The 15,124-nt window shown below is 41.2% G+C and overlaps 1 protein-coding gene across 2 annotated transcripts in view; it reads right to left on the bottom strand.

Moving 5' to 3' along the window:
• Nucleotides 1-90: 90 nt before the first annotated feature.
• RFC3 (replication factor C subunit 3) overlaps nt 91-15,124 on the bottom strand; it is a 36,877-nt gene continuing 21,843 nt past the window's right edge. For both annotated transcript variants that reach the window (XM_080659355.1, XM_080659356.1), the window contains exons 5-9: nt 12,052-12,233; nt 10,118-10,254; nt 9,930-10,028; nt 3,483-3,552; nt 91-1,617 (exon numbers count right to left, since the gene is read on the bottom strand). In XM_080659355.1, the coding sequence (XP_080515481.1) occupies nt 1,426-1,617; nt 3,483-3,552; nt 9,930-10,028; nt 10,118-10,254; nt 12,052-12,233 (680 nt within the window). In that variant the 3' untranslated portion in view covers nt 91-1,425. The remainder of the gene's footprint in view (nt 1,618-3,482; nt 3,553-9,929; nt 10,029-10,117; nt 10,255-12,051; nt 12,234-15,124) is intronic.

Raw genomic sequence — 15,124 nt, 5'->3', positions numbered from 1 at the left:
TGACAGGCAGAGGAGCAGGAGCGGGGAGGGAAGGGAGCCAAGGGATGGACATCTTGTCATTTTTTTTTCTTTTTCTCTTTTTCCCCTTTTAATAAATGTCACTTTTTGAGGCAAAGAAGGAACTGTGAACAATTTACCCTTTTCTTTGGGATAGGTTCATGCCCCAGGTGTTGTCTCTTCTCCCAAAAACACTAATCCACTTCCCTTAACCTAGTCAACCTCCAAACCCGAGACTCCCTGCTCCAGCCAAATTCCTCTGAAAATGACTCAAAGGGACTATAATGTTACTCAACCTCATTTACTGGGCCAAATCTGGAGAGAGAACCCGAGTTAGGTAGCCCAGGAGATTGTCCCCATGTGGGGGAAACGGGAGAAAAAATAGTAGCCATTTTAATATTGTTTTCTATGGTATTTACTGATTCAGGAAACAAACAAAATTGTGAATAAAATTACTTGGAAATAAACAAACAAATAAAAAAAGGTTCCAAAGGACAAGACCAATGACACAATATACACTTGTTTAAAAAGTAACTTCTACAGTAATATGCCTTTGCTTCAGAACTACATGATGCATATTGTTCAAGTCTCAAACACTTAATGAAAACATGCTTATTACTTACTAGTCAATCTAATACCAAATCTGAATCACTGAAATAAAGGTTGGATTTTGCAGTCTCAATATTTTCCACACCCATGTTAGTTGCGCTTCAAAATTAATTCTTATATTTTCTGCAAAAATATAATTCTTGGTTGAGGAAAATATGACTAAAGGTGAAGACTTACCAAATTGTTATGTACCTGTGTCCAAAAATACTCATCTGGAGGATAGAAAATAATATTTGCTTTATTTATTTATTAATGTTTTTATTTTTGTTAATCCTCACCTGAGGATATTTTCCCATTGATCTTTAGAGAGAGTGGAAGGGAGGGGAAGAGACACAGAAACATCAATGTGAGAGAGACACATTGATTGGTTAATGCCTGTATATACCCAAAGAGGGCCAGGGATCAAGCTTGCAACAGAGATATGTGACCTTAACCAGAATAGAACCTGAGATCCTTCAGTCTGCAGGCAGATGCTCTATCCACTGAGCCCAAAGTTTAGCGCTAATCTTTGTTTTTCTATGGGCAAATTTCCTTCAGCAGGTGAGAGATTAACTGAAAAATGGGAGGATAAACATTGCATACTTGGATATCAAATTTTTAAAATAAAATCATGGACTCTGAAATTTCTAGTTGTGTCCTTTAAATATACTTCAATAGCATAGGAATAATTATTTAACTTAGAGAGTAATGATTAATGGTTCACAGAGGAATTAAAAAAGGACATGATTAAGTAAAGTTTATTTTACCTACAGCTCCTGCAATATAAACTGAATGTAAATGCTGATAGTGAGACATATAAAGAAGAATTACTGATAAATGTCAGAACATCATGCCTTCCAATCCATCTTCCATGAACTTCTTATAAAGTGCCATAAATTTGGCCACAAATGCTTCCAAGTGATAAATGGCTTTACTACCCAGCTGCAGACGATGTTCATAGTAAGCTGCCATCTGGGCCACTTCTCCTTTCAGTTGTCCATCACAATTATGTAAAAGTTCTGAGAGAAGGCCCTAAAGAAAGATAACTAGTAATTAAAAAATTATTTTAAAAAAATATTAGCCAAACAAGATTTATTTCTCATTCAAAACAGAAGTAAATCTTAAGTTAAATATGTTAAGAACTACATGATGCATAGTCTTCAAGTCTCAAACACTTAATGAAAACATGCTTCAAGTGAATTATGTTCTTTTCTTATATGTGAAATCCTGAATTCTTTTATATGGACTGACAGTCTTCACCCAAAAGCAAAAAAAAAAAAAAAAAAAAAAAAAAAGTGTACTTTTTCTATAATGTAAAAATGTGGCAATTATTTAGCATATTCCAAATTCAATACTTAAATGTACAAGGATGCAAAGATATAAGTACAAAGATGCTTATTATAACATTAATAATTACTAGAGGCCCAATGCACAGATTCGTGCACTGGTGGGGTCCCTCAGCCTGGCCTGCGGGGAGCGGGCCGACATCCCCTGAGGGGTCCTGGCTTGTGAGAGGGCGCAGGCCAGGCCAAGGGACCCCACTGGTGCACGATCCGGGCTGGGGAAGGATTGCGGGAGGGCTCCAGGGTGTGTCCAGCCCATCTCGCCCAGTCCTGATCGGCCAGACCACAGTAGAAAGCTAACCTACTGGTCGGAGCGTCTGCCCCCTGGTGGTCAGTGCGCGTCATAGCGATTGGTCAAATGAACACTTAGCATATTAGGCTTTTATTATATAGGATAATAATCTATATGGCAACCTAAAGTTCCACCAATAGAGATATTTAAAAAAAAACTACGATATACAATGGAATCCCATTCATACATTAAAAACAGTAAGGTAGCCTGGCCAGCATATCTCAGTGGTTGAGTGTTGACCTATGACCCAGGAGATCACGGTTCAATTCCCGGTCAGGGCACATGCCTGGGTTGCAGGCTCAATCCCCAGTGTGGGGTGTGCAGGAAGCAGATGGTCAATGATTCTCTCTCATCATTGATTATTTCTATCTCTCCCTCTCCCTTCCTCTCTGAAATCAATAATAAAAATATATTTTAAAAAAAGAGACTCTGGTAAATATGGACTGTCATGAATCAACACCCATGTTACAATGTTGAATGAGAAACACTGTGCAGAACACTGTCAAGGTTTGTGAAACCACACACACACACACACACACACACACACACACACACACACACACACAATATGAGCTTATTTCTACGTGAACAGAATAGAGGTCTATTAAAACTGGTTATCCTTATGGAAATGAAAGGGTAGACCTTCTTCTTCTTCTTTTTTTTTTTTTTTTGTATGTTGGGTCATTTGAAATTTTTCATGTAAATATTACCATTTAAATACAAATAAACAACAACAAAAAACCCTGCATTTCCTAACAAATCAATCTAGTTAGGTAGGTAGCTGACAGACCAACTCTAAAGCTGTGCCTTACAATATACCATAGTTCAGATTCTGTCTACACATTTAACCTCATTCCCCATGTTCACTGAATCTAGTAGTCTGAAATACTTGTTCCCCAGTCATTTACACAATTCCCTTCTTTTAATCCTGTCTCAGCTTAAGCATAACCTTCCTCAGAGAAGCTATTGCTGACCTTCCATAGATCCACTCTCCCTTATTTCACCTTGTTACTTCGTTAACACATAGCATTCTGAAATCCTTTTGCTTGTTTACTTGTTTCTAATCTTACCCTACTAAAATGTAACTTCTCTGAAGGCAGGACCTCTCCTGTCTTCTTCGTCATCCCCCTTATGGTGCCTGACATACAGTAGAAGCTCAATAAATATCTGCTGAATTAATGAACTGGATAAGAAGTGACAGCATTTTCTTATGATTGAAAATTTTATGCTTATAAAACAATCAAGATGTGAAATCAGGTTACCTTCATTATTATTTCAGGAGGAATACAATGAGTTAAAAGCTCATAGAGTCTTCCACGAACTTCAAGGAGCCTACATAAAACACAGCAATATTTTGTGTTAAAAATAAGAGGTAATTTTTCCAAGTACCTACTGTGCTGTTTAAATTTATGAATTAAACAAACAATCCAATACAAACATTTTCTTTTTTTTTTTTTAATATATTTTATTGATTTTTTACAGAGAGGAAGGGAGAGGGGTAGAGAGTTAGAAACATCGATGAGAGAGAAACATCGATCAGCTGCCTCCTGCACACCCCCCACTGGGGATGTGCCTGCAACCAAGGTACATGCCCTTGACCGGAATCGAACCTGGGACCCCCCAGTCCGCAGGCTGACGCTCTATCCACTGAGCCAAACCGGTTACGGCTAAACGTTTTCTTAAATGGCTTTTCATACTTAGCATACACATATAGAAGCTTTTTCTAATTTCAGTTCATTTTTTTTAAAGAAAATTTACAGAACTCTTTTAAAGGTAGACAAAACTTATATTCAGTCTTATATTAAGACTTCATGAACAGTGAAGGTTGAGTTTATTTCACACCATGGACTTTAGCATACTTTCATGTAATATGTTTATTTTTCCCCCAAATAAATGATACCTAGAACAGGTAGAAAATAATCATAAAAAGACTGAAGAATCACTGGTCAATTACACAAGTGAGAAAGGGATATGAGGATACCTATGATAATAAAAGCATAATATGCTACTTAGACCAGAGAGCTGAACAATTTTCCGGATGTCCTTCCGGACAACCTTTCTGAAGAAGCTGCAGAGGCAGGGGCCGCAGTGGGAGGGGGCCGAGGCAGAGGAGGTTAGGGGCAATCAGGCAGGCAGGCGAATAGTAAGGGGTGATCAGGCAGGCAGGCAGAGTGGTGAGGGGCAATGAGGCAGGCAGGCAGAGGCGGTTAGGGGCGATCAGGCAGGCAGGTAAACAGTTAGGAGCGATCAGGCAGTCAGGCAGAGGCAGTTAGGGGTGATGAGGCAGGCAGGTAGAGTGGTTAGGGGTGATCAAGTAGGCAGTTGAGTGGTTAGGGACAATCAGGCAGGCAGAAGCAGTTAGGGGCGATGAGGCAGGCAGGCAGGCAAGTGGTAGAAGCCAGCGGTCCCGGATTGTGAGAGGGATGTCTGAATGCCAGTTAGACCTGATCCAGGGATTGGGCCTAAACTGTCAGTCAGACATCCCGTGAGGGGTGCAGGCCGGGCTGAGGGACCTCCCTCTGCACAAATTTCATGCACCGGGCCTCTAGTATAATATAATGCTACTGTCTAGGGCAGGGGTGGGCAAACTTTTTGACTCGAGGGCCACAATGGGTTCTTAAACTGGACTGGAGGGCCGGAACAAAAGCATGGATGGAGTGTTTGTGTGAACTAATATAAATTCAAAGTAAACATCATTACATAAAAGGGTACGGTTTTTTTTTTTATTTCAATAGTTTTATTCATTTCAAACATTTTAACAAGAAGAATGTAAACACTAATTATTATAATTTGAAACTTCAAAAAATGGAGGAATCATAGCACAATAACATACCTTATATTGAAGATGGCAAAGGCAAAATAAAATTGCCTAACAAAGGCAAGGTACAAAAGCCTTTCAAATTAAACTTAAATATAATAAAATAATTTAAAACTAAAACAAATAGAAAAGAACAAAATGTGTAAACAGTAAATGAAACATTTTCTTTAGTGCAACTTCCAAATTATGCCTGGGACATAGATGTAGATGGCAATGCAGACTGGGTTGAAAGGTTTTTGGTCTTTAAAACATCAACTTCAGTGGGAACAGTGTTGTTGGTCTCCTTTTTAGCTAATGCTCTGATACTGTGCTCTCCAGGGGCGTGTCTCCCTACATCACCACTACGCATTCCCAGGGTGATGTCGGGGAACGCGTCCGTGGGCATTACAAGGAGCCTCTGGAAGTTTGAGAGGTTGTTCCTTCTACTGAATTGGCGGATATAAATCCGCCCACTCAGAAGAAGGAGCTGCGGCCGTGTTTCCCAACATTGCCATGTTAACACTGCTGCTGGTGAAGGAGAGGAGGGGAGAGCAAGAGAACCCTCCGCTCTTTCGGCTCAGCGGGCCAGATAGAACAGCCGAACGGGCCGGATCCGGCCTGCGGGCCGTAGTTTGCCCACAGCTGGTCTAGAGTGCAAAGTGAAAAGCAATATGGCAAGGAAACAAAGATGTCCTGTCATTATAGGTAAGTATAAAAACAGGCTGCATAAGTCAACATGAGCATTTCCACCTCTGAGCCTTTAATTCTAGACCCCTCTCATAACATTTCTCTCCTTCACAAAAGCGTGGAGAGAAATATACAAGGCATTTTAAAACAGTAAGAAAAACAGTGACTATTAAAATTCTAAACACAAGAATCTTTATTTCTCTCTCCATACACACACACACACACACACACACACACACACACACACACACACACACACTAGAGGCCTGGTGCATGAAATCTGTGCACGGGGGGGGGGGAGGGGGGGAGGGTTGTCCCTCAGCCTGGCCTGCACCCCTCAGTGGATGTCCGACTGCCGGTTTAGGCCCAAACCGGCAGGTCAGACATCCCTTTCGCAATCTGGGACTGCTGGCTCCTAACCGCTCACCTGCCTGCCTGATCGCCCCTAACCCCTATGCCTGCCAGCCTGATCTCTCCTAACCACCCTCACCCACCAGCCTGATCGCCCCTAACTGCCCTCCCCTGCCGGCCTGATCACCCCTATCCACCCTCCCCTGCCAGCCTGATCACCCCTAATTGCTCCCCTGGTGGGCTGATTGCCCCTAACCACCTCTGCCTTGGCCCCCGCCACTGTGGCTTTGTCCAGAAGGAAGGCCAGATGACCGGAAGATGTCTGGTTGACCCGGTATAATTAGCATATTACCCTTTTATTAGTATATATAATTTACCTATCCTAAAGGGAAAAAAATTTTCTGAATCATCATTAAAATAACATCATAGATGTTCTATTATTTCAGATTAATCAGGAAAGTGATTTATGAAAGATTTCTTAAAAGTAGAAGTTCAAACCCCATTTTGGGAATCCAGGACTATGAAGCTGTGCTATGATAAAGCTTAATAAAAGTTGCTTTTGTTTTTGCTTTTAAATCCAGCATGTTTTTAAGCACTTGCTATGTGAAAGATACTATAACTAATAATTTAAAAATCAGTCCTCACACCAGCTGTGAGTGGGTATTATCTCCATCTATTTTTAGATGAAAAAATTAAGACTCAGGTAGTTTAAGTCAACAAAGTTGACCACAGCAGAGCCATGATTTAAACACAGATCTCTCTTACTCCAAAGTCCATACCCTCCCAATGTCTGACAGGCATTTCTCTAACTCAGGGTGGGGAACATCTGACCCATGGGCCTTATTTGGTTTTGTCCTGTCAAGGCATTAGGGGTGAGTTAATTAAATGCTTGACCAAATATAGCAGGTTACTTTTTAAGTTGATAATTTTACATGGCCCACAAATAATGTTAGAAATATCCAAATGGCTCTTGGCAGAAAAAAAGGTTCTCTACCCCTGCTCTAATCCCATACTCTAAATGAAGTTCACTGCAGTACAGTATTAATTGCAAACACCACCACTCTCTGTTACTAAAAAAAACTTAACTTTCAGAGACGTCCCCCTTAAACTTCCATCAAAACTCATGTGGTGGAGTAGCCTTTTAATTCAAGTCTGACTCCAAAGCCCTTGATTATTCTTGGACATGGCAGTATATCTCAAAAATAAAACATGATTATTAAAGCATAATAATAATAATAATAAGTTCTACTACTATCATCAGTTTTTCTTTAAAATCACAACAAAAAGAAGAAAGTCATCTTCAGTGTGGAAATATTTTACAAAAGTGAAAGACTCATGAGACATGCTTTGTTTGAATTTTATCTCTTTAAAGGCTGACATTTCTTCAATTACTTAGCATTTTACAAAATGGATTGTACACTTTTCCTAAAGTCAAGGTTTCTTTTCTGAAGAGACTATTTTATGATACTTGACACTTTTTGCAAACTATTCAATTAAAATAATTGAATGGGAATCCAAAGCAAACCCTGATGGAATACTAAGTACCCATTATATATGACTACACACCTCCACTAATCTAGATGATAGCCAGAGTACATGTTATAAAATCCTATGAAGACTCTTTTATAAAAATTAAAATTCATCAGATATATCACCAAAGAGGAGGAACACATGGCACATTCTTCTCATTATTACGTTAAAATAAACCAGGGAAGCTTAAATTTCAGTAGTTGCACTCAATCTATTCTGTTTCCTAAAATAATCACCTATCTTCTCTAAAATCTAAAGATGGTTTCTAGTTCTGACAGATAATGAGAGTAGGAGTCTGTGTCCTGGTCAGCCTAAGAAACATTCTCCAGGCTTGCCAAAGGGAGTGGACCTTAAACCTATCACTCTTGATCTAGAGAAGAGCAGACTGCCCTTCTCAATCAAAGCTGTCATAAATCAAAAAACTAGTGATTGAAGCATTTTCAGTATGGTCACTACTGAGTAACAAACACACAGAAATAAATGAAAACTGTGTATCGGTGTGTCACAATACACTTCCTAAATACTAACGGCATATACACAATACTATTCTTAACGGAACTATATCATACCTAAAAATCAGTAGAAATCTGATTCATAGTCTCGTGTCTTTCTAGCATATGAGGTGTCAATTACAAAGCTATATATTGTTCTTTTTGATATTAAAAAACTAGAAACATAAATCATCTGAAATCCTAAAAGAAAAACTAAAAATTCCAAGAAGTGTTTTAATTTATGTATAAGTTCCACATTTACAGGTAAACAGCTCAATAAAAGCCATTATACCACACCAACTAGTCAAATGTCGGTTCTCTCAAACATCTTCTATCTCAAACAATTTGGTTCTTGACCAAGTTGTTCATGAAAAAAATGTTACAGGTGTCAAACAAAACTTCAGTTCTTGACCAACAACTCATGCTGACAGCTGGTATGATCAGCCACTTGCCTCTCAGGTGACAAAGGAGAGAATTCAAGAGACAATTTACTGCTAAATATTGCGTTAACATCTCAGGAAATTGTGCCGTGAATATTTTCTTGTTTTTTTGTTTTGTTTTGTTTTTGCTTTGTTGCTGCCTATTATTATTAAACTAGAGGCCCGGTGCATGAAATTCGTGCACGGAGGGGGGGTGTCCCTCAGCCCAGCCTGCACCCTCTCCAATCTGGGACCCCTCGAGGGAGGTCCGACTGCCCGTTTAGGCCCGATCCCAGCAGGATCGGGCCTAAACGGGCAGTCGGACATCCCTCTCACAATCCAGGACTGCTGGCTCCCAACTGCTCACCTGCCTGCCTTCCTGATTGCCCCTAACGGCTTCTGCCTGCCAGCCTGATCACCCCCTAACCACTCCCCTGCCAGCCTGATTGATGCCTAACTGCTCCCCTGCCAGCCTGTTTGTCCCTAACTGCCCTCCCCTGCAGGTCTGGTCACCCCTAACTTCCCTCCCCTGCAGGCCTGGGTCCCCCCCAACTGCCCTTCCCTGCAGGCTCGGTTGCCCCCAACTTCCCTCCTCTGCCGGCCTGGTCACCCCTAACTGCCCTCCCCTGCAGGCTTGATCGCCCCCAACTGCCCTCCTTTGCAGGCCTGGTCCCTCCAAACTGCCCTCCCCTACTGGCCTGATCGCCCACAACTGCCCTCCCTTGCAGGACTGGCCCCTTCCAACTGCCCTCCCCTGCTGGCCATCTTGTGTCCACATGGGGGCATCCATCTTGTGTGTTGGAGTGATGGTCAATTTGCATATTACTCTTTTATTAGATAGGATACGTACAGTAAGACACCCTGGGTCCTAAGAAGGTTAGTGATAAGCAGCGAAGTGGAAACTAAAGTTGTGAGAATAAAAAATAGAGCTTAAAAAGATACAGCTGCCAAGTATAATAGAGGTGGTTACATGTCTGATCTGCCTACTGAGTATGGTAAGGGGAATGGACAATTAACACAATTTTAAAACAAAAAGAGGCCATTAAGAGTGCTGACTTTAAGTGAAAGTGCCCACGAAACAATTTTCACAGGCAACTGAAGAAGGTAAAAACAGAAACATTTGGCGGTCTGGAATGGATTAACTCAAATTACATTATTTCTAATGGGGAAAAATAATTAGGTTTTAAAACAAATTGCTTTTCAAATAGCCTTCTGGAACGAATTAAGTTCCAGAACAGAGATTCCACTGTATTCTAAATCATTAAATTTCTAAAATTTTATTCTCCCTTTTCTTTAAAAGTTTAATCTTTAGATTCAATATTTAATTATAATTCTAAATTGCATGGTTCTAATAAAAAACCACTACCCTAAAACTCAGAATAGCTGTACTACCTTGATGACCAAACTTTTACAGTCATCTTTTATACTGGTTACCTTTGTGGAGTCTGCTGACTGACAATAGCATTGGCAGTCTCCCTCAGATACACCTCCCAATCTGTTTCAGGGACTTCTTGATCTTCAGTAAAAGGATATCTATAGGACAAAAAGAAAACTCAATAAACTAAACGAAAGCATGCTTATTTTCTAAAATGTTTCTGGTGCTAACTGCCTCTTTAACTCACTGTTGCACTCTGCAGGCTTCACACATGAGTAGCGCTTTTCTGAGATTTCGGCAGGACTTCTCTGCAAGTCTACGAGCCAGCTGTGAAGGGAGATTCAGACCTTCCTTCTTGCACACAGTAGATAAAACATGGCAAATCTACAATAAAATAATTTTTAAAAATGAGCAATCTGTCAAACAGTATATTGAAATAATTTCTGTTGATAACATCTTCATAGATCCCCACTTTTTTTGGTCACTATCCTACCCTAACCCACATTCTCCTTCAGCAGGAAGCCAGGGATCTTGCCTAGCTATCAGGAAGAGGCAGCAGCTGGCCCTACAACTGCGGAAAGACCTGGTGCCAGGTCCAAGCCTTCCAGCCTCCTCAGGGCAGCCAGGAGACACAGGGACCAGGTTGGTGGCAAAAATAGGGCTACCAAGTTGAGCCAACCTGGCCTGAATTCCACAACTAAGAAGGCCTTATTTGCATGGACTAAGACAAGAATGGTGTCCATGGGAGTGGTGAAACTGGTAATCCTGCCTGCTTTATAAACCCTTTTAACTGTATTACTCCTAAAATTTTTACAACTGAAACATAAAATAAAGGTATTTTACCACTTTGCAACTAATACAATGTCACATATTATCCATACTTTGCATAAAATTGACCCAAATTACTAATGGCAGGAAAACTGCTTATTGTGAGAATTAAAAATTTTACTGATTAAGAATATCACACACGTGCACACAGACACAGGTGGGCAAAGTAGGTTTACAGTTGTGAGTGACATTCTGAGTTAAGAAAGCTACTATAATAATTATAATCTGTATGTTTTTTTTCCATACAAACTGTAAATCTACTTTGCCCATTCCTGTATATAATGTTGGTCCCCTACCTAAAAAGTTGGTATTCTCACATTATGTCCTGGCAAAACCTATTTCTTCCATACTCAAGTCTCCTCCAAAGCCAAATAAATCAGGTTGAGGTAAAAGATACTAAGTACCTAACCTCTCCATAGTTTAGTAAAATTCATAATATAGTGAAACATCGGTTCTCAAACTGAATTCATTCTGGAAGACTGTTCAAGAAGCAATTTGTTCGAAAATGGAATCTTTTTTTCCCCATTAGAAATAATGTAAACTGAATTCGTTCCAGATCTCCAAATGATTCCGTTTTAACCTTGTTTATATACAGTACATGTCTAATATATTGTTTAATCTATAAACAAACACTTTTTTTCTTAAATTTATCAAACCACCCCCTACTAACCTGAAAGAAATCACTTTTACCACTCATTCCAGGGGAGTCTTTCAGGAAGTCAGCATGCATTGTCTTTGCTTTTTCACTTATCACTGCCTTGGAAATGCTGTCACAGGCTAACTGGTTTTCCTTTATCCAAATCAACAGTTTTTCTACCTCTTCAATTGCCTGTGATCATTGTTTCTTTCACACCCTTAGAAACATTAGCACTCTTGATGGCCTCTTTATGTTTTAAAATTTTATTAATCATCCATTTTACCAGCAACAAAAGCAAAAAGATAAAATAAATAAAACCACAAAAATATTCACAGCACAATTTCCTGAAATGTTAACAATGTGAGGGTTAGGGGTAAACTGACTAGCATTCTCTCCTTTGTTTATGGCTTTTTCTCATGCTGAGGCATCAGTATGAAAGGGCTGTTCAATAACTGAGACTTTTTTTTTTTTAACAACAACTTGGTTGAGAACCCAATTGTTAGAAATAGGAGACATTTGAGAACCAAGGTTTGACTGTACCTACTCATTTAAGATAAAGGATAATTTAAAGCAAAGAACACTTTTCCTATATTGGTATCTGGTATTTACTACTATATATTGGTTTTTGCATCTACTAATGATTAGCATCCAGATCACAGATGTTCCTGAATTACTGACACACTTCACTGCAAGTGAAAACAAATAACTTGACTTACATCCTCAATGCTGGGAGCAGGCACACGAACTGCCAGACACCTACTACGAATAGGTGGTATCACTTTAGATGTAGAATTGCAACACAAGATCAATCTGCAGGTAGACATATACTTTTCCATGGTTCTACGCAAGGCATGTTGAGCATCTCTGGTGAGTTTGTCAACCTCTGTCAACAAAACCACTGAGAGAAGGAGAAACAAAATAAACTTTAACTTGCATAACTATATCCTTCTTCCTCTTCATATTCATTCAGCATGAAATCCTAAATAGTAATCCTGGTATATTACTCTTTCCTTTGACAAGGACATATGAAAGTTACAGGTATAGTAAAAATAATTTATTTTTATTTTTAAAATTCTATAATAAGCCTAAGAAATTCTAGGCTAAATGAAGTTAAAGAGGTTAACTTGCTATAGAATTCATTGTAGCCTTTATAATATTTACTAGATGCCTGGTGCACAAGATTCATGCACTGGGTGGGGGGGGAGGGTCCCTCAGCCCAACCTGCACCCTCTTTCAGTCCGGGACCCCTTGGGGGATGTCCGCCTGCTGGCTTAGGCCTGATCCTCCGAGACATCCCTTTCACAGTCCAGGGCTCTCACCGTCCGGGACCCCTTGCTGCTTTACCTCCACTGCAGGCAGGCTCCCGCCACTGCTGCTGTGCTCACCAGCCATAAGTCCGGCTTCTGCCTGAGCCACACTCCCCTGTGGGAGTACACTGACCACCAGGGGGCAGCTCCTGCGTTGAGTGTCTGCCCCCTGGTGGTCAGTGTGCGTCATAACAACTGGGTCATTCTGCCTTTCTGTCGATGTGCATAATATGCTTTTACTATATGGGATTATATAGGATATGCACTAGAAAGAGAATCACCAAAACAAGGATGTATGGTGCTACATTTTCCAAAAATATTTTACTATCTTAGTAGCATAATGATCGTGGAACATCTTTTTATCAGGGGTGGGGAACGTCCAGCCCACAGGCCATATAAGACCCATGAAATCATTTTTTCTGTCCCTGCCAAGGCATTAGGAGTGAGTTAATTAACTATTTGACCAAATATAGCAGGCTAATTTTAAGTTGAATTACTGACACACTTCACTGTAAGTGAAAACAAATAACTTAACTTATATCCTCAATGTATGGCCCACAAATGTTATAAATATGCATATGGACGTCAGCAGAAAAAAGATTCCCCACTGCTTTCTTAAATTGTAGCATTCTAAGGAATATACTTTGGAAAACAACTGGCACAGAGATGTAGCAAACAAGGCAAAAAGACATCTGGTTACTTGTACAGTAAGTAAGTTTCTACCTGGCCATAATTAGTCTTAAGATTAGGCCTTAAAATTTTTCAAGAATAATATGTAGGTACAGACTGAATCCAACTGCTGTATTATTCATTATACCAATTTTTGTCTAGAAGATGGCAGTGGTAGCATTGCAGCATTCCAATCTCTCCCATATAAACAGACAGAACTAAATATTCCTAGACCAAAGACCCATGGACAACATTTATACCAAAACACAGTAATAAGCTTTACCTAAGAACCCCAAATACTAGAAAGTGAAAATACTGGTAAATAACTATGCATGGGTGGAAGTGGTTAGGATCTAGTAGATTTCTGACAGCCTTTAGGGCAGGAGAACCCTAAATCACCCACAAGAAAACTCTAGAAAGCATCAAGGGCTAAGATGATAACAGCATCCATAGGGCTGAGTTCATGGCTGAGAACAACGGAACCTTGATGCAATAAGGTTTGACAGAGCACTAGACTGAAAATAACAAAATGGAAGTGCCCCTCTAAGACAATGTTTCACAGTGAGGAGAAATTCTGGACAGAGAATCCAAATGATTGAACAGAATAGGAAAAAGAGAGACGAAAAGACTGATCCCGAAATGTGACCAATATAGAACCAAACAGAAAGTAGGAAAACCCAACTGATACAAAAATAAATCTGGTAGTCAGAAAATACAAGCACATCTATAAAATTAAAACATGACCAAATGAGTTTTAGTCTAGAAATGCAAAGCAGTTTCATTAGAATCTACACTAATAAAAGAGAACCATGCAAATTTACTGTACCTCCGCTACACCCACCAGCCAATCAGGAGCGAGTATGCAAATTAACCCAACAAAGATGGTGGCAGCCACGGAGCTGGAGTGAGCAGGAGGCTTGGGTTGCCCCCGGTGTTGGAGGAAGCCAAGCTTCCCACCTGCCCTGGCCGGCTCTGGCCTCCGCTCAAGGCTACAAAGTTTCAATTATAGAAGATAAATAAATCCCAGATACCTGCTTCCAGCCGGCCCTGGCCTCCGCTCAAGGAGGCTCCGAAAAGAAAAGAAAAAAAGGAGGGGCTGGGAGCCTGGATCACCGGGCGGCGTGGCCAGCTTGAAAACAGCCCTCAGCCCCTCACCCAGGCTGGCCACACCCCCATGGGGTGAGGGTCCTGACTGGGGGGCTTAACCAGCCTGAAAACGGCCCTCAGCCCCTCCCCCAGGCCACCACATGCCCCAAGGGAACCCCCACCCCGATCTGGGACACCCTTCAGGGCAATTCAGCCGGCCCCCACCTGTGCACCAGGCCTCTATACTAATAAAAGGATAATATGCTAATTAGACTGGGAGACCTTCCTGGAGACCTTCCGGATGTTTTTCTGGACAAAGCCATGGTGGCGGGGCCGAGGTTGAGGCGGTTAGAGGCCAAGAGGGGAGGGCAGCTGTGGGTGATCAGGCCAGGATGGGACGGCAGTTGTGAGTGATCAGGCTGGTGGGGGTAGGGCCGTTGGGGGTAAGCAGACCAGCAGGGGGGCCAGTTGGGGGTAAGCAGGCTGGCGGGGGGGTATTTGGGGGTGAGCAGGCCAGCAGGCAGAGTGGTTAGGGGCAATCAGGCAAGCAGGCAGGCAGGCAGGCAAGTGGTTAGGAGCCAGCAGTCCCAGAATGCGAGAGGGATGTCCGACTGCTGGTTGAGGCCTAATCCCTGTAAACCAGCAGGACATCCTTTGAGGGGTCCCAGATTGGAGAGGGTGTAGGCCTGGCTGAGGGACACCCGCCCCGGTGCACGAATTTCATGCA

This window comes from Plecotus auritus (assembly GCF_963455305.1).
Source record: "Plecotus auritus genome assembly, chromosome: 3".
Lineage (NCBI taxonomy): Eukaryota > Metazoa > Chordata > Mammalia > Chiroptera > Vespertilionidae > Plecotus > Plecotus auritus.
Note: the sequence above shows the minus strand (reverse complement) of the source record. Positions and strands in the feature narration are given on the sequence as shown.